This window comes from Orussus abietinus, unplaced genomic scaffold (assembly GCF_000612105.2).
Source record: "Orussus abietinus isolate OABI.00-Male unplaced genomic scaffold, Oabi_2.0 scaffold1, whole genome shotgun sequence".
NCBI lineage: Eukaryota > Metazoa > Arthropoda > Insecta > Hymenoptera > Orussidae > Orussus > Orussus abietinus.
Window position 1 is genome coordinate 1,947,436 of NW_019396017.1, and position 24,272 is coordinate 1,971,707.

The 24,272-nt window shown below is 49.7% G+C and overlaps 2 protein-coding genes across 9 annotated transcripts in view; one reads left to right on the plus strand and one right to left on the minus strand.

Moving 5' to 3' along the window:
- The window catches only part of LOC105698033 (CREB-regulated transcription coactivator 1), a 47,499-nt gene that overhangs the window by 5,250 nt on the left and 17,977 nt on the right, over positions 1 to 24,272 (plus strand). Inside the window, exon 1 of one of the 8 annotated variants that reach the window (XM_012421884.2) lies at positions 729 to 2,621. The exons of 6 other annotated variants lie outside the window; for them this stretch is intronic. The gene's annotated coding sequence lies outside the window, so the exon portion shown is untranslated. Of the gene's footprint in view, positions 1 to 728; positions 2,622 to 3,663; positions 3,801 to 24,272 lie in introns of those variants that run through there. One more of the 8 variants, XM_012421885.2, reaches the window with a different exon arrangement.
- On the minus strand, positions 3,279 to 5,539 carry LOC105698034 (pheromone-binding protein-related protein 6). Its single transcript, XM_012421886.2, has 6 exons — positions 5,446 to 5,539; positions 5,171 to 5,255; positions 4,902 to 4,990; positions 4,663 to 4,765; positions 4,152 to 4,216; positions 3,279 to 3,628 (listed from the first exon to the last, which is right to left on the minus strand). Exons 1-6 carry the CDS (start codon positions 5,509 to 5,511, stop codon positions 3,611 to 3,613), a joined length of 426 nt encoding a protein of 141 aa, XP_012277309.1. The 5' UTR covers positions 5,512 to 5,539; the 3' UTR covers positions 3,279 to 3,610.

A 24,272-nucleotide genomic window follows, 5' to 3' on the forward strand; every position in this document is an offset into this window, starting at 1 on the left:
GTTCCCTCGTAGAACCTGTAAAACGCGAAAGCTGTAAAACCTTGGGCTAGACACGAGGCCTCTCGCATACTTTGTCGGGAATCCTGGGTCGCGTGAACGCACGACACGTGGACCACGCCAACGTTACGCATTCCGAGAGTCGGTCTATTCGTGAATCAGAATGTAGAATTTGGAGGGCCGCGACGGTATTTAGAGTCGAGGCCCGTGACTCTCGCCAAACGGGCTTTCTTCCTCGTTCATAATCGCACGGATAGTTCCCGCCTTCGCGAATTAAACGGTCCATTGTCTCCCGTAAACCGAGAATTCGTGAAGCTAACATTCAGAATTTCACGAGTAGAGATTGGCGAATGTAGACATTCAGGAATGTAGAAATTCGTGAATATAAAAAAAAAAATTCAGGGGTATAGTAACTCGTGAGTGTAGAAATTCCCAAATGTAGACATTCAGGAATGTAGAAATTCGTGAATATAAAAAAAAATTCAGGAGTATAGTAATTCGTGAGTGTAGAAATTCGTGAATATAAAAAAAAAATGCAGAGGTATAGTAACTCGTGAGGGTAGAAATTCGCAAATGTAGACATTCAGGAATGTAAAAATTCGTGAATAAAAAAAAATTCAGGAGTATAGCAATTCGTGAGTGCAGAAGTTCGCGAGTATACGAAATTCAGGAATGTAGAAATTCGTGAATATGCAAACTCGCGGATATAAAAACTCGTAGAGGGAGAACTGCGTGTGCGTTAACGCATCTTTGCCAAGTGTCTCTGGCCGGTTCGTTTTTCACTCGTGTCCGGTCAACGCGGAAGCATTTCGAATTCGCTTGGGTGTAGATACCGAAAATATCTCGCGCGCTCCCTCGAACGTCAAAAGTAGGCTCGATAGGTCGCCCTCGTTAATTTAAATCCCGGGAATAGGCGAGTCGTAATTAAATCGTTAATTAAATCACTCGTCCGGACGGCGCGGCCCGCGTTTCCCGTGGATCGGCTTATAATCTCGCGCAGCTGGTAATAATTGTGACCATGCGGCGAGAAATGTGGAAAATGTAATTCCGTCGGGTGCGTCGATATTAACGCGATCAACGTGATCGTTCGGGATTTGGTATCCGATGGGGAGAAGACTTTGAATGACTCCTCCGTAGGGGATTTTCTTTTCGGCCCTTCGTGCCGATTTTCCGCGGGCCCGGACAATAACTTCTAATTGAGTAGTTCTCGCCGCTTTTCTGCGGCCTCCGCGAGATGAAGTGCCGACGTATTCAAGACAAACGGGCGGACGTTTCGGGCCGCGGAAGAAGTATTAATTCACCCGCGTTGGAGGAATTTCTCCGGGAAAGCGGCCGCGCGCGTTTTACCGGGCCCGGGAAAGGTGCGCGAATCGCGGTAATTTACGGCCCCCGGAGCCGAAAGAGATTACACGAGAAACATATTCGGAACGTACTTTGAATCACGGCTGGCAGCGTGTTTAGTAAGATGAACGTCTCACGACGCACCGTTACCCCTGGGAGACGCAAGGAAATAATGGTTCCCATTAAGGGGAAAAAAAAAAAAAGAGGAAGAGAGAAAACCATTTTCCGGGACCAAACAGCAATTTTTCTTACGAGGTTAGGGTTACCCGAGTACAGCACCGTGACTTATCATTCACCAATTAAAATCCCATATTTCGTCCGAAAGTGTAAACATCGCTCTTATATGTATTCAGATCGTGTACAAAGGAGGCACTTTTCTAAGGGGGTACACAAGTTAGACGCGGTTAATTCTTAATCATGTACATCACGACGAAGACGACACTAAGAAATAAATGTCGAAATCATGTCCACATTAAATCCAAAATAATGACTACGGCGAACTTTCCCTTTTTTTTTCCTTCTAATTTTTATAGCAGCGGTAATAGTGTACAGGTGAAAGTATCTTGCTTGTTCGGTGCGTCCACGGTTCAACGGGAGATATAAAAAAAACATTAAGAACGAATCATGTACCGTGAAATCTGTGTACTACCTGACTTCCTGAATAAATATCGTGGAAACCGCAGCATCCTGCGTCTCTGGATATCTCGCGTTACCCGCACTGAGAGAGAAAACCTTCGCCGAATAATACGAAAGAAAGATTGTATTAATTCAAGGAACAATTATTTCACTCGATCTGAAATAAATCGTCATGATTTCGGGAGTGTTTATCATTTCACGCGTAAAGAGTATTAAGAATGAACCATATGGAAAATCATTGAGAACGGAAATTGCGGGACCCCTGCACCCCTGCATTTCGCATTACCTATGCGAGATCGCCACGGGGGAGGGGAATTAACGTAAACGGTAGACAGTAGATAGAAGGGGTGCGAAGTTACGGGTGGTGTTGAGAGGGTGTCTGATGAACTGCTCAGGTGGCGGGCGTGGCATCGGCGAGCAGCTCCGTGGGCGCGAGTCCCACGGGATCCGGGCTACCGGAGGCCCCCCTGTCCGTCAAGAGTGCCGACGCTAGCCCGCCCCAGTCCACCGGGAAGCACCTGCACATTAACCTGGGCAATCAGTTCAGGGCGGGAGGCTCCTTGCCCAACGTTAACAACAACGCGAACGGCAACAAGGCCAAAGACCCCTCTCCGAGTTCCGCCGCTATACATTCTATCGACCTTAAGGTACTGATCTCTTTCGGCTTCTCCTAGTTTTTCTCGCCTCTCGTTCTCACCTGCCTAGGTCTTTACCTCTCACCCCCCCTCCCCCGTCTCCTGCCTGATACCACCGAGATATCCCATCTTCAGCGCCTGGACCGATGATCGTCCCGCCGCACTTTTCGTTCATGTACTCGTAGTCGATGTTTCACCTCATCTCGTTCACCTGGTCTCCTCAAATGTTACCGTTAATTAACATTCCGGCGAAAATGCGGCCCGAAAGCTTCCCGCTCGCTTGGCGACCCACGAATGCCTCCTCTCCCCTTCTGCATAATTAATGTTAAATGCATTATTAACGAGGACGAAGCCTGGACTTGGACGGCTCCATATCTCACGAATCGCTGAATTTGTCCCTTCCGATGAGACGTCGATTCGCCATTTTTATTTTCCGCTCACGGTAAAAATCACTATTAACCTTGATAATACGATCTTCGGAAGTGCAATTCAGAATTTGGAATTTTGGGGGAGCGGTGGGAAGGTATTCGTGCCCTCGTTCGGTATTCCAGTACTTGGCTGCTTGGTCACGACCATTTGAACATTTGTACATTTGTATATTATGCATAGCATGTCCTCGGTGTAATAATGTCCTCATCGTTCCCTGTGTACGTTAATAAAGGAGAGACGTTACTAACACCTGCATTTATTTCATTGTTTCACACGATCCTTAGATTAATCGTATGTATATGTATCTGCATATCTCTACGTTTGTTCGTACATGGTACTTGTACGCATAGCACGTTAGAGGAGTCAGGTATGTCGCGTTAGTCACACGTATGCACGTTGCTTGCCGTCTGTGCTCGGCTTCCTTTAATCCATTGTTACATTGCATACATTTAGCATCCGAGGTGCTGCGCATTGGGTACGTACATTTTATTCGAGCGAATCATCGCGTTCACCGAGCGCTTTGTTTAGCTAGCGTATTGTCCTGTAGAGCACGATCCGCCATTGCGTCGCAATTATATGATGACCATCAGCTGGAAGCGAAAGTGAAATTACTTACTTTTTGCCTACCGTGGTGTACGTTCGGAGGTGTCTTGCGCGGTGTGGTATGACCCGAGTAATTTGGGCAAATCGTTAAAAGTGCGAATTCAACGACCTCGTTAGCGACGTTCGAGTCGCAGGTACTGCCTCGAGAGAGGAGCCCAGGTTTGTGCAACAGCACCTTTCAGGTGCGCCTTTCCTTTGGATCCCAAAGACGGCCACATATCCCCGGGTTCCTCGAACCGTTTAACGTGCCCCCCCTACCGCTGAATAGAGAGAGATATTTTTCCAAACGATTCTCGTTACGATCGCCGCGCGATTTCCCTCGGAGAATGCTCTAGCCGGTTTACTGCCGCGGTACTCAAAGCTTTCCCGAACTACAAACGCGTGTTTAGAAGCGAACCCGGTGCCTACTGTCGCGGTGGATAAACAATTTAATCGCAGAATGGATTCGCTCCACTTCGGTCCTCCGTGGGACTTTATTTCCAATCCTACCAATGGGAATAAAGGACTTACTTTCGGGTTCGCCTTTCCGATGCACGTGGCTATGTTGTAAACCTTCTCGCACTCGTCAGCGCCATCTGAAATCGGATTAAACATTTATATATAATATAAGTGGAATTTTTATACTCGGGTATAGGTTAGGATCGGAGTCGATCGGATGGGTCTGGACCCTCCTGAAATATATTATGGACGTGGTGCAGATTTTTCTTCTTTTTTTTTTTTTTCGTTATAGATTTTTTTGTACATCTTCAGAAAATCTCGGCGGGGTGGTTTTCGACGTCGATTGTTCGCGGAGGAGCGGAATGAGCTTTCGAAGGGGATGGGAAAGTCGGGAGTCGGTTTGGACTGAGCTAATATGAGCTTTCCCGCGATGCTGACTTGCGGGTGAGACGGTTAGCTTTCCTGGCCGGATATTTGCATAAACTAGTGGCTTGCCTTAGAGTCGAAGGGACGACAAAGTCTCATCCTCGGGATCCACTCTGGCTTGTCTTGGGGATGTTTCCTTAATGTAATAATTGCTCACCTTCTTTGCTGCACTTATCCAGGACATTTCGGGCGTCGTCTTGCATGTTCTCCGGCAACATTCCTGTCATCAGCTCCACCTCCAAGTTGCCGTCCTCGTCGATCTGCAATGGGAAATCTGCAGAGCTTCCGTAATCTACCTCGAAGTCGGTAAATTCGCAAAGCGCGACACCTCGTGTCCTTTCCTTTTCCCGGGAGATTCATTGTGACTTCGTTTATTCAAGGGAGAAGAAAAATTACCATGCTGATGGCCTCGAACAGGCAGTGCATGTAGCATTTCAGGCTCCTTATGTCAGGTACGAAACCGTTGTCCACCTGGTCGATCATGTCTGAAATTCCAGGATGATAGATGCATCAAGTTCTTTACCGAACCCGATGAGCAAATCCGATTTTGGTCATACAGGTGTTAGAAAAAGGCGAAATTGAGATCAATACTCGACTGAACGAGACCAAGAATGCACGATCAAAATCGATTTTACTCATCGCTTTTGACCAACACCTCGAATTACCTTGGGTAGTACTGTGGGTACTCATGCAGGTTTCCTTATCGTCTTTGACCATGGCCAGCATCTCCGGAGTCACCCAGTCAGGTACCTATATCGCGTTCCAAAAATGGGAGAACTGCTAAAACCTAATAGCAAGTAATTCTACACTCCACTCGGCGATGCCGAGTAAATCGAGTTGGTAAAGTGCTCCACTCGTGGCGTCATTGTATGACCCACCTCAACACCGGAATAAATGCCACCTTCGAATCCCTTTTTGAAGGCTGTTTGTCCGGGCTTACCTTGGCACTAACGAGAACGATCTGCAGGAGACTCGCGGCGACGAAGACGGTCCCGAATCCTTTCATGGCGCTGAATCGACGATGCGTTATCAAATGGGCCCGCCTCACCTGTCGAGCATTATAAAGCGGCAGGACGGGATGTGGGCGTGATTGGGACAGCCAAATTAATGACATACTGCCGGTCCCAAAGTACGGTATTTTCCCGCGATTCCTCCGGGTTCTGATTAGAGGTTGCCTGGACCATTCTTCGGCGATGTTCGCATCGCGTGACTTTGCGCCTCCGCTGACGTAACGAGCGACGCCGCGACCGGAAGTGGGAACTCGCCACGTGAAAATCCTCAGGATTTTTCCCGGCGCACACCTAAACGGCCACTGGAAACGAAGATAACGACGAGTTTGCGCTCGAGCCACGCACGTCCTTGTCGGACCTTGTTCTTCCACTTGTTAATTCGCTTTGTAGCGCCCCGTGTATCGTCTCGTTAAGGGGGATCAAAGGCGACCTTTTGCCCCGCTCTGCTCGCCGGCGTCGTGGCTGCTCGCGATTTTTTTCGAGCCTGGAGCAAGGAACTCGACTCGACTCGGACTCTTCGTCATCCCGGGAAGATGGATCAACATCGAACGAGAAGATCCGGTCGAAATCGAGGGAGATTTGCCCGAAATTCGAGGCTTTTCCTCGCTTCTCCCGAAAAACCAAGATGGCGGCCGCCTCGTATCTCGCGCGTCGGTTCGGGTCGAAAATTGCCGCGGGCGTTGTTTTTGTTTTTCCGTTCGTTTCTACGCTCGTTTCCGGGATAACTAGAGTCAAGTTGCGTTTCCATGGGGTTGTGTATGTTGCATTAGAGCCGATTATCGTCCCCGGGAAGCCGTGTTTCGGGTAATAACCGCGACAAACTTTTCGCACATCGCGGTCGCGGGTCCGGGCATTGTTCCCCGTGTATGTACCCTCTGCGGTTGAAAAATTAACCCGCGGCTTCCATGGCGAGGCGCATTTCCGACCGCGGAAAATCGCGGACTCCCCGGGGGTCCTCCGAACGGGTCTCCCATTAGTTAAAACGCGATATTCCCCTCTCGCAGAGGGAGACTCCCGCTTTTGCCCTACTGTGGAAAGTACTTTGCGCCTTGCCGCAACGTGGGGTGTACATATAACCATGCGTGGGCACCTATTCGTTAGCCTGACACCGGCTTTCCACGTATCGGATTAAACTCGTTTCTCCGGAAGCTAGCTTGCGACTCCGGTCCCCGTTTCAGCCTTTTTTTTTTTCTCTACCCTATATATCATAGTCGTCGTTGCGGTTTCGTGACCGACATAGAGATGCACCTGCATCTGGCGTTGCGAATGGGTTCTGACCCCTGGAGAGTCGAGAGACCCTGAAGAGACCCGTTTGGGCCCTTTAAAAATCACCATCCTTGTTTTTATCCATTCAATGTGAACCTTGCGAAGACCTCTTCTCGTCGCCTCTGATATCTCGATTATGCCGGAAATTTTATAAGTCCGGATTGCTATCAGATATCGCCTTATGGTAAAATCCCTAACGTCGCGAGGGATTCCTCGGCTATGATGGCCAGATAAGTTCTATCAGATTCCGTCGATTTGATTCAATCGGCAACGTCCGAGGTCCGTCACGTGCGGCGCCTTTCGTCACCCTGACGGCGCAGTCATTACCGAACCGATTCCTCATCCGATCGATTCGATCGATTCAATCGACCGCATGGTACCATTCATCGCCCTAATAAGAAGAAAGAACAGTAAATTAGCGCCGATACGCTTATTCGGCAAAATTCGAGATGCTCATCGTTTTGCTCCCAACCACGTGGCCCCCGGCGACCTCGACGTCGATATTCAATTATCGATCCGAAGAAAACACGGAATAAAAACTGATTGACGAACGTTCGAGAAAGTCACGAGCAGACTCGGTACGCGGAAATCCCGGGAGCCCACCGACTTTTTCTGATGTTTGGAAAAATTTCACTAATCAGCTGTTGCGACGGCTGGATTATTAATTATTAATAATTTCTCAGATGATCGGTCGTGGACTCGAGGTGGATGTAGATACGAGGATTGTCGATAGCGGCGAGACTTTCAAATTCTACGCAGTTGAAAGATCATATCTCGTCGTGTATTCAAGTGATCTCTTAATTTCCTTGCTCTCTTCCTCGATTTTTTTTCTGCGACACCGATCGATCGATTGTCCAAGAATGCCCGATAAACGGCGAGAGCCGCGGACACGTGGATCCTTAGGGGATCGTGCCATTCCGGAATCCGATTTTTATCTCGTCCCTGCGAATGCGACCCGATCGGCAGCAGATATTCGATATTGGCCGGCTAGATTCGATATGGAGGGATCGGCCGCGCGCGAGGCAAAAAGAAAAAGAAAAAGAAAAAAAAAGAATTCAACAATAAATCACGGCGCCGTTGGTGTGCAAGCGAGATCGCGTCTCGGATTTTGCCGCTCGAACATTCGCCCAGAAATATATTGGAAATGGTTTTACGACCGTCCGGCTTGTGCTCAAAGATTAATGATAATCCGAACTTCGAGCATCACGCCTCTTCCAGACTCGGCGCTTCCCCTCTAGCCCCGCCGAACGTTCGGCTTCGGTTTTTACGGTGCACTCCTGGAAACGACAGTTTCTTAATTCTCTTATTTCATCTCCCACTGTCATCTACGCCCCTTCGTTTACTGGCGAAAATTTCGCTCCCGAAATGTCCAACCTCTGTCTGGATTTTTCGGACGAAAGTCGAGACATTCAACAGGGCAGTTTCTTTTTATTCATATATTATTCAACATGAAGTTGCTAATTTTATCGTTAAAGTATACGGCATTTAGCAGCCAGTCCTCTTCATAGAAGGGCTATGGTTAGATTTACTTTTGATGCAGTTGCAACAATTTTCATCGATGGTGCGTTACTGCACGGATGAAACTGCCAGCAATTAATAAAAATATTCCAGGCGTGCGAATGTCTCCCTTTTTTTTTTTTGGGTGTGTGCGTATGTAAAGGATCTTCTGGTGGAGGTAAATTCATCCAAAGGAGGCTCAGGTGCGCAGGATAAAGCGAGATTAACTAGTCTCTGTTCGGACACAGAGAGAGGCTTCGCGCTCAGGAGCCAAGGTTGGCGTTCGATCCGGCGAAGAAACGTTCCGGATCGGGGTCAAGAGACCGCTCTCTTATTGGTAACTGCCTCCTTCCCGTTAAACGACGGACTTTCCGCTCGTTCCCGAAGATCCTAGTCCAAAACCTACTTTTTCCACCTGGGAAACCGATTCGCGAAGTCGCGGTCGCACCTCGGCATAAGCCAAGGACGTAGAATCAGGAAATCGCGTTTATTTTCGCGAACACCCGAGGTTTAGCCTCGAAGCCACTTCGCCTCCTTTAAAAAGACGCGGGAACGTATTTCGGGAGAGGTGAAAAATTTTTTATTCGGTAATTAAATCCAGGACAGGCCGAGCTTGCAGAAGTGCATCGGCTCGCATGCAATGCCAGGGGCTGTCGGGAAACTCAAGGCCGACCCCGCGGACGTGATATCATTATGTCGGGAATTATATGAAGAATAATCGACGTTTAATTGGCCGGGCTTCTAGAGCCGCGATTTGAGTTCCGCTTCGGGGACTCCATCGGGCTCTTAGGTTTTTATTTTTCCTTTTTTCCTTTATCGCGGTATCAAGAATTGTCCTTGCTTATGATGATGTAAAGTGCGCTCCGTTCTGTCGGGTGCCCTCCTGTATGTCGAAACAAGAAATCTGATTGCCGGTGTCGATGCCGCAATTGCCGTCTTATATAGCCCGTACAGCAAGGGGACTAAGAAAAGGAAGAAATTAGACGGCAAGGATAGGGCAGGAATAATTAGACATTAAATTTCTTTCTCGCGAGGAATGCCATTTTATTCCGATGCAGTTGCGAGGCAGCAGGCTTCGGATCGCGGAGGTCGTATTATGCAGTGCGGGGGCAAAAAGTGCGCTTCGAGTCTGGGTTACGGCGGGGTATCGATTAAGGGTAGTTTTCCAAAGTGTAGGTCTGCCCTCCTTTTAATACTCGGGGGTTATCGAACTTAACCAGTAAACGATCGTGCACGTGCCCGCGACCGGGAATCCTCTCTCCGGCCTCTCGATCGGAATCGATATAATCACGCCGGGCCGTTCTTTAATCCCGGACCTCGAATCGCGTTCAACGATCGTCGATCGAAACGGCCAGTGATAACACTCGAATTTTATATTTCCTATCTGGGGCCATCGACCTACCGGTTTAATACGGTGCACGGTGCAGCCTGTAACGAATTGCACCCGACACGCGTCACCCTTGTAACGAGACCTCTTTACGCCGAAAGGTTTTCGAAAATCGGGAGAAGTCAAGCCGAAAAGCCTATTACAATTCAAAGTCCCCCCCCCCGAAACCGCATTACCGACTTTGCCGCAAATTTTCACCAGAAATCCAGGGCATGTCGCGATTATTAGCCGAATATCGCGGCCGTTTATCGGTACCGCTGGTCGAGCCCTCGAGCTAAACGTACCATTTATCGGTAATTAGACCCAATGACTTTAATTAACATTCCGCCGGAGAGAGACGGCCAACCGTCCGATCGAAAGGGATTTCATTGGGGGAGGTTTGTTAAAGGCTCGTGGAATTTTGTTCACGTCTGCAGAGATATTCGTCCGAACGGCCGCAGTTTTTGCGGATCCAGGGTTTCTCGCCTGGCGATGTTCTTCCCTGATAACGCGCAGACGTGCCGTGTCCGGGCAGTGGCGAGATTACGCGGGAAAATGGGTGCCAAACTCGGCTTCCATTTCACCGACCGGCGGTGTCATTGCGACTCCCGAATGCTATCGGGGCCATCATCGGCGATTTTAATCGATATAGCTTTCGTGACCGCTCATTCGATTCAAGTTATCTCTTAAAAACAGACCCGCCCGCGATTTAACGGGACCTAGCACGAGGAGCACCAACGAGTCGATACTTTTTATTATCGACAGGGTACATCGGGGGTGACAATTTTTTTTCCGGAAAAAAACCGGGGCTCGAGGGCGGCGCCGTCGATCGGTGAAAAAATTCCCAGGCGCAACGCGTGCCTCGAAATAATTGAGGAAGTTCCGGGGAGGCAGAGGGGGATCCAGATCCAATCCCACCCTGGTCGTGAGAACCTGGACGCGCGTGTAACACCTGTCCCCCCCCTTTTTGTTTTTCGCCCGCCTAAAACTGCAGTTTGATGAAATCAATTTCGCGCGGGAAAAGGTCACGCGTTAGGGAGAGGGCTTCAACCGTGGAATAATTATTTATCGAACGATGTCGCGGCCCTTTTTAGGATCTCAAAACCCCCGTGTAATTCGATTCGGATGGACACCCGGAATGCGGCCCACGCGGCGCCGTAAATTCCCGCGGATTAAATTGGCAATTTGCATCCGCTAAAATTGTCCCCCGTGGGGGTCGTAGGGTCAATACCATGCCGGATTTGGGGTACATCCCAAATTCATCCCATCGCCGAATTCTGAGAGTTCCTCGTTTAGGAACACGTTATCAGTGGGTGGGCTCTCTTTCGCCGCGAGTACTCCCTTTCTCTTTCCCTCCCTCCCACGGTTGTGCCTATCAAAGGGAACGAAACGGCGGGAGCACGTGCTCCGACTCGTGTGCTTGCATATGAAGGTATTGATCGCGTCTGCGGGAACTCGTTTGCTCGTACCGCTCGGAGCGCGTCGATGCTCGGCTGCCTCGACTGCACCCTGTTCCACTAACCGTGCCACTGCCCACTGGTGCTACCCACTGTCGGACGGAGCTCCATTGGCTGACCCGGCTGGCTTGCAGCTACTGGCCCGCCGTGAGTGGCTGCGCCCTATAGGCTGCAACTACTGCCCGCTGTCGTTCGCTGCGCCTCGTTCTACGCAGTCATTGGCTGGACCTCTTGGCCGTAACTACTGGCTGCGCTCGATAGGCCGCGCCCTACCTGCCGTAGCTACTGGCCCCTGCCATTGACTCGCCCTACTGACCGAGAGTATCGGGTGCCGTGGTTGATCGAGCCCTGGCTGCAGCTACTGTCTGCGTCCTACCGGCCGCAACTACTCGCTATTCACTCCAGAATCAGTCAAAACGGTTTCCTTCGTTCAGATCCGATTGCCTTTGAATTCATATGATAAACAACATGCGATTCCGTAACAAGTGACAGTCGGCCTTAAAATCGTGGCCGCTGTAGCTACTGGCCTCTGCCTACTGACCGAGCCCTGGCTGCAGCTACTGGGTACTACTGCCTACAACTACTGCCTGCGTCCTTCCGGCCGCAACTACTCGCTATTCACTCCGGAATCAGTCAACGGTTTCCTTCGTTCAGATCCGATTGCCTTTGAATTCATATGATAAACAACATGCGATTCCGTAACAAGTGACAGTCGGCCTTAAAATCGTGGCAATGTTTTAGTGATTTCCAACAATTTCCAGCGATTTCGAGGATTAAAATTCATGACTTCCTGAGTCAGTACCCCCTTGTACTCCAAGGGTGACTCTATCACCGCTCTTGCCTGCCCACTCATCGGTAGCTACCTACTGACCCTCTCGGCAGCATCTACTAGCTGTCGCTACCGCTTCTCCCGCCGCCTTCCGGAATCCTGAAACATCTGCCACGTTATCTCGGATAACCTCACCTAGATAAGGAAGAATGCACGACCGAACGTCACGAGAGAACCGGTCGACCTAGGGCCGCCAACTGAGTAAACACAACTTCTGATATAACGATCCGACGCGTTACTCGTCGTTACGTCGAAACAACGATCTCGGTTCTCCGTCTTCCCGCGATTTCCCGTTGAAGTCTCGTCCCGATCGACGGATCAAAGGGCACCGATCCTCGACCCTCGCTCGGGGAACCGTGGGAAAACGAGTGTTCCGTAAAAAAGCGATCTCTCGGTCCTCGGATCGAGGTCAGTGTCCACACGTGGCCGCGGTCCTCGCGTCGCGACGTCTCTCGAGGAGATGAGACGGCGGAGCCGAGTGGGCGCCGTCGCCGATACAGTTGGGCGATCTATTCGCGAGAGCTCGGTCTTATAAATAGAATCGACTTCTCGTTATTTATTCCACAGGTGGTTGCACACGCCTAGATCGTCGAGAGTCGCCAGTCGGGGAGGTTGCGTCGTAGAGGGGGGTAAGGGCTGCACCCTTTCCGGGCCCGAGAGGGAGGGAGACCGGCCAAGGGTCGCCCGATCGATCCGGAAGCGATTTACCGGCCGCCGGTAATATCCTTTTCAATTACCGCCTTTAATCGAACCACCGAGCTGACGAGGCACGGCCGAGGCCGCGAGTCCGGGGATTCGATCGCCCCTCCTCGACCCTCCCTCTGGACTGCCCGAGGGGGATGGATCCCCAGGGGTAACCTTAAGTCGCCCCGAGGAAGGTAATCCTTCACCGGGCGCTTTCTTCTCGTTGCTATGCGCCCCGGTACACCCCGACAACGGGATCGCATCCCCGAAAGACGAGAAACGTCGCCCCGAGGAATTTATGTCGCCCCTTGAAGAGGGGGCGGACGTGCCGCCGAATTTTTTCGGGGGCACGTTTCGATCCACCCCCCTTCGGCGACGTGACATCGAAACAGATATTCTTAGGTTAATGTATTTATGGTACGTATATGTTGGGAGGCTCGGTGCGCTAGCGAGCACTCGTACGGGGGAAATTAGAAATTCTGGGGTACGAAGAACTCGAGCAAGGGAGAATTTAAATTATGCCTCGCGGCGGGACAAACCCTCCGGTGAATTTTACCGAAGAAACGGACTTTTCAGGGGAGATGTGAACATAAAGGAAGCTGGTAATTATGTTAAAATATTGGGATAGGTGTGTGTGTGTGGGGGGGGTTTATGTGTACGGGATCTCGTTGCTATGCGGCGAGCGCCTCGCCGGTGAAATTGTATTTGCGATTGAGGGATTGCCGAACGATCGGAAACGCGAACTCGGCGAAAATTTCTATCTCGTTCTTCCGCTCTGTCGGGAATATATATCCTGCCGGACTCGCTCGAGGGGAGATTATGGGCTGCCTTTTTATGCCGCTTTAAATCAAATTAGGAAGGAAATAGTAATGTCCACCTTAGAAGACGAAACGTCCTAGGCGAGAAACGGCTCTTGTCTATTATTAGAATCCTGTTATCGTGCTGGGTGCGATACTTGGCAGCGATTAAACGACCGCTCTTACGGGTTGCATTTTGCTTTGCATAATGAATGAGCGGTATGCGCAGCGGGGACGTAAAGAAAGAGGCGGAAAGCTCGCGGGATCGCGGGACTCACGGCGAAACAGGGGCGGTTTCGGGGGGGGATCTCTCGAAAACCTCGAAAAACGCAAAGCGGAATTAACATTCGGCTCGCGGCCCATCGCGAATAAGCGGATAAATACTCGGGACGTTTACTTGCAGCGCTCTGCAAGTGACCCTATTTTCCACATGACCCGAATGCCTGTTACCAACCGAGGCTCGGGCTGTCCATTCACTCATCTAAGTGCCAAAGTTAATCCTCTCGTGTTTAGACAACTCTGCAAACGCTCGCTGCCCCCTTTCCGAACTGTTTCCCCGACCCCCCTCGCATTTTCCCATCTCCACCATGAAGGAGCTACCACGAGTTCCCGTCGAAACCGCGATATGACCCTTGCCGCTTTAAGAATTTCCATCGAATTTCCTTCCTCGGATAAGTGACATATTTAACCTCCACTTATCACAATTCACCCGATTTTGTCGATCCAACCTATCCTCGTCCTTATCGTCGCTCCGGGATTTCTCCCTCGCGTAAATAATGATTTTACCCTCAATTATTGAAATTAACTGGATTGTTTCATCAACATCCCAAGGAGCTCCCGTGAGTTCCCATAAGACCTACCTTTATTCCCGTCTTTGCTCCCGGATTTTCCCATCGAGTCATGCTCCTCGCATAAATGACGGTTCGCCTCCGATTAGCGCGATTAACTCGATTTCCCGGATGCCACGAACAGCCCGCCCTCAAAGGGTTAAATCCCTCTCGGGTCGCGAGTGCATCGCGGAGGCGGTCGTTCCGCCCTTTCCGGATAATGGGACGAGAGCGACCGAAATAACCGTGTCGGCGGTTTCGGCCGTCTCCGTAGGTCGAATCGATACAGCCCGAAGCTACAAATCGATCGCGTCGAGCGTGGGTCAAATCCGCGTGGGTCAGTCCCCCCGATTGGGGGGGTGGCGGGGGGAGGGCCCCTCCCGAGGGCTCCCAGGGACTCCGTCCTTATCTCGCGCTCCCCGTGAATGGCCGGTCGCATTCTAAGTAGGTCGGTCCGAACGACGACGGACGGCGAGGGCGACGCCGGGCGCCGCGACGGCGCGTGGGTGGAGCGAACTCGCCGGGAATCCGGGGAAAGGGAAGTTGTCGATCGGTTCCCGACCTCTCCAACTTGTTCCGTGTTCCTCGCCATTCATCGCGCGGCTTCATTCTACTTCGTGCCCGGCGTCGTCGCCCTCCGTCGTTGGTGTGCGAGCGCCGTGACGTAGGCGCCGCGGCGCGCACGGTCGGTGTCCTACCGGCTTGCCGCGCTCTCCCTCTCTTTCCTGCGCGTCCGGCCTCTCCTCTCTCCGTCTCTCTCCGCGACCCCAAAACCCCGAGCCCTCGGCGTCGCCGCTCCCGGAAGCGTCGCCTCGAGTTTCCCTTTTCCCCGAATGTTTTATTCCGATTTCTCGGATTTCGAAATGTTGGACCCATCGACGGCACGTCAAGGTCCCCCGCGAGACGCTTCGCTCTGTCTTCCATTTTTTAAATATTCTGCTTCGATTTTTGGAATTTCGATCAATCGGATTTACACCCGGGACCTCAAGGCTTGCCGCGGAGGTCACGTTTGGAAGGCGTTGGTCAGCCTTTCCTTTTCTAGGTATTTTACTTCGATTTATGAAATCTGGAAAAATTGGCTTTATGGGGCAGTACATCAAGGTCTGTCGTGGAGGTTATGTTTGGAACGCTTTGGTCAATTCCCCCCCTTTCTAAATATTTTTTTCCAGGTTTAGAGATTCGGAAAAAGATTGAAAATTGCGACGGTATGTCAAGGTCTCCCGTGGAGGTTATGTTTGAGACGCGATCGTAATTCTCGGGCGATATCGGGGATCGATATCTCGGAGAGAACCTAACCTCCCACGGCTGTACTGGCGATTAAGTCGTCACTCGGGGGCCTTGGGACCGAGATTACTTCTCAGTTGCGCCGCTGATAAGGGAAATAAGAGTGTCATAGTGTTACTCCAGAGCGGTCGGATCAGTTCTTTATTAATGAAAACTCGGCCACCGCGCGAAGCCCACCGATTTCGAACTCCAGTATTTCTTCTAAAAAAAAGATATCAAGGGATGAACAGTTCGACTGCAAAAGCGGCGAGAAGTTGCCCTTAAACATCGCAGGTGTGCACAAGCTGTGCTATCACATTTTTCCTCTACATTCTGCTTCCGTTATCAATGAATATTCCTCTGCTCTGCCTTTCCCTGAAAAAGTAGACGCTCGAGTCGCGTCGTATTTTCCTAACGTTTTACATACGATACGCCGACGGATGAATTTTATATCGAGTACCAGCACTATCACGGGGTGTGTAGCGAGATACTGGATGCAGTTATTCCAGGAAATGTGTGAAAAGATGCGACGCGTTCTTCGGCGTTGCATTAGCGAAGGCGCATCGGCCACGCTCGGGCGGCCTTGCCCTCTACTCGTGGCCGGAGCGTCTTTTTTGCGCCCCTCGTACGCGAGGCATGATTTAAATATCCTATGAATAGCTCGCGATAATTTTGCGCAATTTCGCAGAGCAATGGACGATCTGCGAGTGACGGACGGCCGCCATTTACCTCCGGCTCCGGAGGGAAAGGGTGTAATGGGTTCGAGGCGAGGTCGCACCTGTGCTCCCGGGCACGTGGGGTAAAAAGTGGAAAAAGGAAAACACGTCGACGAAAAATAACGTCCGCGCAAATTATCAGGAATTAATCTCCCAGTTTTAGGCCGCGGTTATTTCGAGTCCACGAGCTTCGGGTATCGGGCGGAATTCTAGTCTTTTTTTTCTTTTTTTTTCTTTTTTTTTTTTCCTGAGCCACTGCGTCACGCCTCGAGTGCGTACGTCGCTTTTGCAAAGAGAGATTTACCTTTCCTCTTCTGAGAAGATGCACTTCTCCCGCGCCGTAAATGCAGCTAGGCGTCGGGAGGCGATTTTAAAATAAACCCTCGATTACTTCTTTCTGGACATTCGGACAAACGTCCGGGATTTTGCGGCCATAGAATTCGAAGACCGTGGGAATGTCTCTTGGTTGTTAGCCGGACTGCTCGAAGGGAGGCTTCGACGCCTCCTCGAATCAATTCGAGATTTCCGAGTTCGAACCATTAATCGCCTAAAATCGCAGGAGCCTCGAAAAAGTCGACGGCATTCCTGGGATATTTGACGTATAAAATGCCTGGCTACGAGGCCTATTTACCTTGGGAAAAAAGAATTTCCTAGGATCAAAGAAATAATTCTTTGAATAGTACCGAAGAAATATTTTCTTAATAAAATGAATGAATGATTGGGCCGAGAGAATAATTATTTGACTCGAGTAAATTGTCAAAATTCCGAAGGAACGTTGCATCCAATTTATTCGAGTTCATCCGAGTGAAACAATTATTCTTTGAATTAACGAAATATTTCATTGATTGAATGAATTCTTTTTCTCAGGGTTTAGAATCCGGGTCTCGTTGCCAAAACTTGGTACTCCTTATTTTTACGATCGCGAGGTCATTCCTAAGTGTAAGAGGGGTCGTCGTAAATATAAGCTGGGCGTTTATCTCGGGGTATCTTCGGTCCGAAAATAGTTTCGTTAGGTGTGTCGACAAAGGGTGTCCTTCGACCGCTTATGGACACCGGTTCTCCCTTACCAAAGCTGGTCGTCGTGGACGATTAAGGCGTCGCCATTAAAATACAATTAATCCGACGCACGTGCCTCTTCGTATGAGCCGGGCTTCCCTCCTGAAACCGTCATCGTCTTCGACAATGTCCATCGACATTCCATTCCCCGGATATCGACGAGACGCCTTTTTCTCGGCGGGGTGACACGCGTTCAAAATTCAAGGTTTGCGATCGAGCACGGGAATAGACGTCAGGCATCGATGCACTACGTCGGGATAAGGGGAGAGGATAAAAATTTGCGATATCGAGGTAAGGGAGGAGAATAAAACAAAATCAGGATAAGGGAAGTGGATAAAAGTATTGCAATCTGGAGTTAAGGGAGGGCAAAAAAATGGCCACAGCGATCCTTGGAATATTTCGACGGTCAGAAGGGGTCTCTGGATCAAGGCCCCGTGGGGTAATCTTCGGCGTAGCAACGGAATTAGCGTTTCTAAATACTCAATGAGACCGAAAATTATTCACCAGGCGGTTTTGTCCGCGCGATTTCGCCAAGGCGAGCCACCGCGTCGTAGAGAGGACGTATGTCGTTCAGTCAGTTAATGAAAATCAGTAATGCCCGCGACTAATCGATTCGCCTCGCCTCCAGCACCGTGACATTGGTCGGTACAAAGAAAAATCATTCTCATGCATTACGCATACAGCGTGCCGTGGAAATCCCCGCGAAAGGACCAATGGTCGTATGTGCCGTTCCTCGCCTAGCCCTCTCTCTTTCTTCCTCTTTTTCTCTCCCTATCTCTTCCCTTCCGTTCCCTAAGACTCCGTCAAAGGCCTCTCGTAATTTCGGGATCGACATCGCCATCAGAGGCTTAGAGACCTTCCCTGGCGAGATCGTCATACCTATCATCACCTTACCACGTCCTGGACTCTCCTCCCTTATCAGTCAGAGATCCAACACCGCGATAATCCACCTTGCGTACAATTTCCTCTCCTCCGTCATCGAGATTGAAATTCCGCCTACACGAAAAACCACATCTCGAAGCATTACCTTATCACCTCCTTACCCTCCGCGTTTCCATTTAGCGCATCCTTATCGTTAAAAAAAATCAAACCACACGATCAATCCCACTTGCGTTTAATTTCACATCCTCGAGATAGGAATTGCGCATATACGAGACACTACATCCTGGAGGAGCATTACCTTATCACCTTTCAGGCCGTCTTAGGTACCATTTAACGCGTCCTTATCATTAAAAGAATCTACCAGGGCAATCCCACATTGCATATTACTCCACGTGTTTTATCATTAAGCTGGACTCTCGGAAAGAACCCTGCATCGCATGCCTATGCACTTCCTCCCTTGACGACCTTGACCGTTGCGCCTACACGAGAAACGACATCATCAACGAGCATCGGCATCGATCGGCTCGCTTCCGCGGCCGGAGATCGCTTCGTTACATGTCCCGCTTATGGCGATTACGCAAGTGCCCGAGGGAGCGAGAGGGACCGAGGGAGCCACTGTCGGTGGCGATGCGTACCTTTAATCGTCGCGCATTCTACCCAGGTAATTATAGCCCGATATACGGACTTGAATTAAACGCCACGCGGTGATACCGCCCGATAGAGGAGTCTGCTTTTGCAGGGGATTCCCTCGGCTCCCTCCGGTCCCATTCCGCGTCCGTGATACGGAATTGCCGTTAATCGGATGCACTGTCAACGCGCCGAGAGAGGACTACTTAAGTCTATCAGGGGATCGTACGACCGATTTCCCACTCTTACTTTTTACTACTCCATCCGTCATCGAGTCACTTCGATTGTTTATGGGTGACACAACTTTTTACGCCACGGCCCACGGTGGGATAGAATCTCAAAATCGATAAACCAAGTTCGTTATATTCTGGTGTAATTCACATAGAGTGCGCAACGGTACGAGAATACTCTGATTTGGATTTTTAAAAGTAGCTTTTGTCGTAAAAAATAGTTACTTTCAGACCGCCATTTTTTTTTTAATTTAAAGTACAAATTTGAAATCAGCGACCCAAGAAACCTTAAATTCGTCATAGTTTGACAAATTTTCTGCCTTTCTCGATTTTTCGCGGGATTTTCGGATTCTAGTCCATTGCGGCGTCCTCAGACATTTACAAGTTGCGAAACGGACCTTTCAGAGAGGGAATCGATTTTTTTTACGGTAATTACTATTTATGTTCAGGTTTGTGCTTTAGGGTCTACGCAGTTTGTAGTTGATGGCTGATATTTAGGGAGAAATAAAAATAACACAGATGAAGGGTGTATAAGGATTATTTTTAATTCAGTGGTTTATTTTCAAAGCACGTGGCGGGTATGTACTGATTTTTTTCTTTTTATGGGAATGCGTTGGGGGAATATTTCTTGTTATTATGATGTCTCGGGACGGATCTTGAGCTTGCTGCCGGGCGAAGACGGTTTGTTTAATATGGTCGATGGATGATTTTAATTTCCCACGTTACGAGCAGTGGGAGCTGCTCCAACAGGGAGGAGTACTTAGGTCCACCGGGGGAGCGCGAGATTATTTTGCCAATATCGCTTTTTTATGGGGGCAATAATGTTGTCTGCAGACATCGACACTCGTAAAAGTCCGGCGATACGTTTCATACGGGACCTGTAACTTTATACGAGCCTTTTCGACGTTATCTATCTGGTTTACGCATTCGTACCTGGTGCACGAATGGACAGGTAAGCGAGATTTATCGTTAAAAAACTCCACCGAAAAATGTTACCTCGGGATAGCCGGGGGTCCAGGAGACGTTTGAAAAATCTCGTTTACTCCCGGGATTCCCATCGATTCCTCCACCCTCGTTCCTTCCCCGACTCCTTGGGGACTTTCCTTCGATTTCCACTTTAAAGTTAAACATCGAACGTCCGGGGCATCGGGATTTCGAAAGCCTCTTCGTGTTTCTATTAGCGGACAGCAGTTTTGCCCATCACCGTGCCCATTACGAAGTCAGACCTTACCAAATGGACCGCACCGTTGTTCCTCGTCCATTAATTCCTATTCACCGTTGTTATCAGTGCTTACGCGTTTACGGCGGAGGCTCTAAAACCTATCGCGTGGTAACCTTACCGACGAAAATCATAACGATGACCTCTTCTCGGTTTTAATTATCCGCACTACGTACAATATGTCCAATATTTTCAGGCTTGAAACAGGTCCGATAAATCCTTCCCACCGAAGCAATATTCAATATCAAACGAAGCACCTTAATTCCATGTCGTGTATACGACTCGACTCGCAGAAAGTAATTACGCGACGGCTAATCCTTCTTTTGAATTATTACAATATACGGTAATGCCAAATTGGGCTGTGTTTTTTTTTTTTTAATTATGCGAGTGTTTCTCGGGTGTCGAGCCACCCCAAGGAAATATTAAAACTACGGGGAAAACAATGTTACGCGGCGACCGCTTCGGCTCCGAGAATACATTGCAGACACATGCGCCGAAAAATAGATTTCACGAGTTTTGCACGGCACCGCGGCGAGCATAAACACGGGTAAACGGAGTGTCGTGTAAATGCGAGTGATCTGGATACACAAGACGTGAATTTTTCCGAATTTTAAACGACTGCCTGTAAAAATTGGATTCGTGTGCGCCGAGGAAATCGTTCCGTTCCTTTTTCTTTTCCAAATTAAGCTGATATAAAACATTACAGCTTATCGATTCGCATTCGAGTCATTACAGCGCGTATTCTGGGTGAATGCTTCTCAATCTTTCCGAAGTCATGGAAGATTTTTAATAACGAAAATATGCGGTGTGACGTGGCAATTACACACGGGTCTATCTACCCCTGCCGAGGTCCGCTGCACCTCGGCCTCTTGCGCGCATCACCTTCGCCCGGTCGCTTCAAGCAGGATCGTCCAAGAGGCTGCTTCCCCTGATACCGTGCAACCTCCCGAAGCCTACCGGGACCTTTTGAGAGGTTACCAAAAACTCTAAAACACGAGCCCTCGGAGTCCACCCCCGATTACGGCTTAGAAGCGCCTCGTGTTTGCGGCGCAATCCGGCAATTAAACGGCCCTCGGTCACGCATTGAATCTAACGAGGCACCTGGAAACTGGGATTTCGGACGAACGTTTGAAAAATCTGCAAGCGCCCTTTCAGGGACCGTTTTCAAGGGAAATGGAAACTCGGAAGATGACCGGTGTAATTAATCCATGCATCATTAGCGTATATGTACCCTCAATTTTACTGGCCACTATCATTCACCCTGAAATTTGGTGATAAGGACCCTCTTTTTCATACTTCCTTATGATGCAAACGTTGACAAAAAATTTGATCCAATTGGATCGCGGCTCGGTTTCGCGTCGAGTTGCGTGACCCACGGTTCGGTGATTAAATCATTCGGTTAAACCGTGTGGGTTAAGTCGACTAATTCATGTTAAACGTCATTAGGCCGGCTAAGCGTATTTGGTATCGTCGAATATGCGTGTCGGAGTCGGTCGAGTTATGCGTTGTAATTAAATCCTCCATGTGCATCGACGCTCTCGACCGATCGCTTCGATAGAATCTGCTCGATTACACCTTCGATTGCGCCGATGAAAATTCCCGTTGACTGGATTTATCCGATTCACTTTTATTAACCATCCTAATTCGGCGACGTGCACCGGTGGATCTGCGGTGGAAAAGATGTCGATGCGCGGTCGGAGGCTTCCGACGCGATCCAAGATGGCGGCGCGACGCGCGACCACTTCGTGCTCGAATATGTGTTCGTGGGAGGCACGCGAGCTCTAGAGTACCCTGGATGCACGTTTTGTGACCACCGTGTGGACACGGTGCCGCATGTGCACAAGTGCGTAAGCTCGGTACGAAGTGTGGCCGCGTAAAACTTGCGAAATGGCGTCCGCGTCCGCAACCACGAGGGCGCTCCGCTGTTTACGGCTCCGTCATGGAACGTCGAAACGCGCGCGGAAAGACGAGCCGAGTGTGCGACGTTAAACATGGCCGTACTAGCATTTATAAACACGACTGCGTAGCGAATCAGGTTTTCCTTGAACCTTGCGCCATGGCGCGCGCCACGAGAGCGTATTATAATTAATAATTCGCCGCCATTAAACACCGCGGTCGGAGAGCGCTGGCCGCCATCTTGCTTTCCACGATTTCCGCCTCGGCCGCCCAAACCTGGGAACATGGAATGGAAAATGTTTATACGGCGCGACACGGAAAAAAGCGAGGCGTCAAAGGAAATGCAAATTTACCGTAATTAAGATTCCGCCTGGAAGTGTCGCGGGGCTTCCGAGGCTCTTCGAATCCGCCATTTTTGTCGGGCGTCGAGTCGACTCATTTTTCATGCGCGATGGGCCGGGGGGCCAGTTTTCCCGGAGTACCTCGGGAACCTTGATCTTGGAGAGATGAGTCACAATAGAGCACCGTGGGACGCGAGATGAAAGCTTAGCTCGAGATCGAGTTCCTCGAAGAGTCGGAGTTACGGATTAATTTGTTTAAATCGTAAAAAAGACGCCTGGCGATTTGTTGATTCGAAGTCCGCCTTAAGGTCGCTCTCGTCTTGCAGACGATTTTCCTAGTATGCGGCGTTCAGGGAAATAGCGAAAAATTGTATCGAGCGGTGACTCGGGATTGAAGGGAAACATCGCGTTCATTTTCAACGGCTTCTTGGGTTTAAGGGGAAACAAGGGGATTTTATTTAGAGGTACGACGGAAGGAACTTTTCCTATTTCGGGGTATTTCATGGAATGTCAGTGTCAGGGAAAGCAACTTCGTTACTGGGCGCTTTCAATTGCCGGCTACGATGTATTCCCGGGAAATCAATTACCGCGTGCAGGAACGAATTTGAAAATCTCATCGCTCGGACGAAGTTAATACATGACCGAGTCGAGGGTGGGCGAGGCGCGTGAAAATTCAGTCCGGCGTGTGGAGCGCATTTTTCACGCAACGAGTAAACAGGTAATTCGGGCGAAACAACATTTTCGCTCTCCCAGAAATTGGCTCTCCCAATAATTAATACTCGCCAAAGGTTCCTAGGAGAGTGCGCAGTCGGCCGATTTTATCGTACATTTCCGGTACATATTATCTTCTATAACCACAGCCTATCAAATGGAACAAAAAAATTGAGCTGACCTCAATGACGCCCAGTTAAAACAAAAAAAAATTAATTTTCCCTCGAGGAACACATGCCCAACATTTTTTAAAATATGGAACCGTAGTCCATAATGAGATGTCAGCTTCGATGACTTACCATTTCCTGGTGGATCAGACTAATCCTTGTATCTTGACACGGGGATCGATCGAACGCCTGCATTAAATTCTTTTATGCCAGTCGTGGTATACGACATCGGGCGTAATCGGCCAACGAGAGACGCTCACAAAGCAGATGAGACGTTTTATGAATTGCGATTCATAAAACCCGGAATCTCCTCCGCGCGGTCCCGAGGAAAAAAAAGGAAGAGTCACAGGGTTTGGCGGATAGGTTTCGCTATAAAGCCACGAGTCCTCGGGATATATAGCCGGGTAAAAAAAAGAAAAAAGAATCCTGCGAGACCCTCTGGTCGTGCACATAAATCCACGCATGATCCCGGAGCTAGGAGCGCCTCGATGAGACGCCCGTTAGGAAGGCATCCCGATAATTTCGCGTGCCATCCACGAGCGAGTCGGCCATTACTCTCCTGGAGCGCCGGAAGAGAGGAGATATCGTTTTCACGACCTTACCCGGCCTTAAGGTGCGCCGGCTCCGATATTGGAAGCGGCCGATCCGCAAATTACCGTCCCAATGGGATCTGCGACAAATGATTACTTTACGTCGCCTTAGATCACCGGGAGTAGGTACCAGTTCCATTCACGGAGCCCACTCTCTTTACTACCCCAACGGGGATTTAGGGTCAATAAGCGCGACTTAAACCGCGAAGAGTTACGAGCTTCTCCTGTACAGGGTGTTCCGGAACTCGAGGTGATCCCTAAAACTGGCGGACGTTGGTGAAGCTCGAAGTAGAAATTTCCTCTACCATTTTTTTCCAAAGGTGATTATTTACCGAG

Coding starts and splice junctions, on each gene's coding strand:
- LOC105698034 (XM_012421886.2), bottom strand. CDS start 5,511: ATGAAAGGATTCGGGACCGTCTTCGTCGCCGCGAGTCTCCTGCAGATC. Junction 5,256..5,445: donor TCGTTCTCGTTAGTGCCAAG/GTAAGCCCGGAC, acceptor AACGCGATATAG/GTACCTGACTGGGTGACTCC. Junction 4,217..4,662: donor GGATAAGTGCAGCAAAGAAG/GTGAGCAATTAT, acceptor ATCCGATTTCAG/ATGGCGCTGACGAGTGCGAG.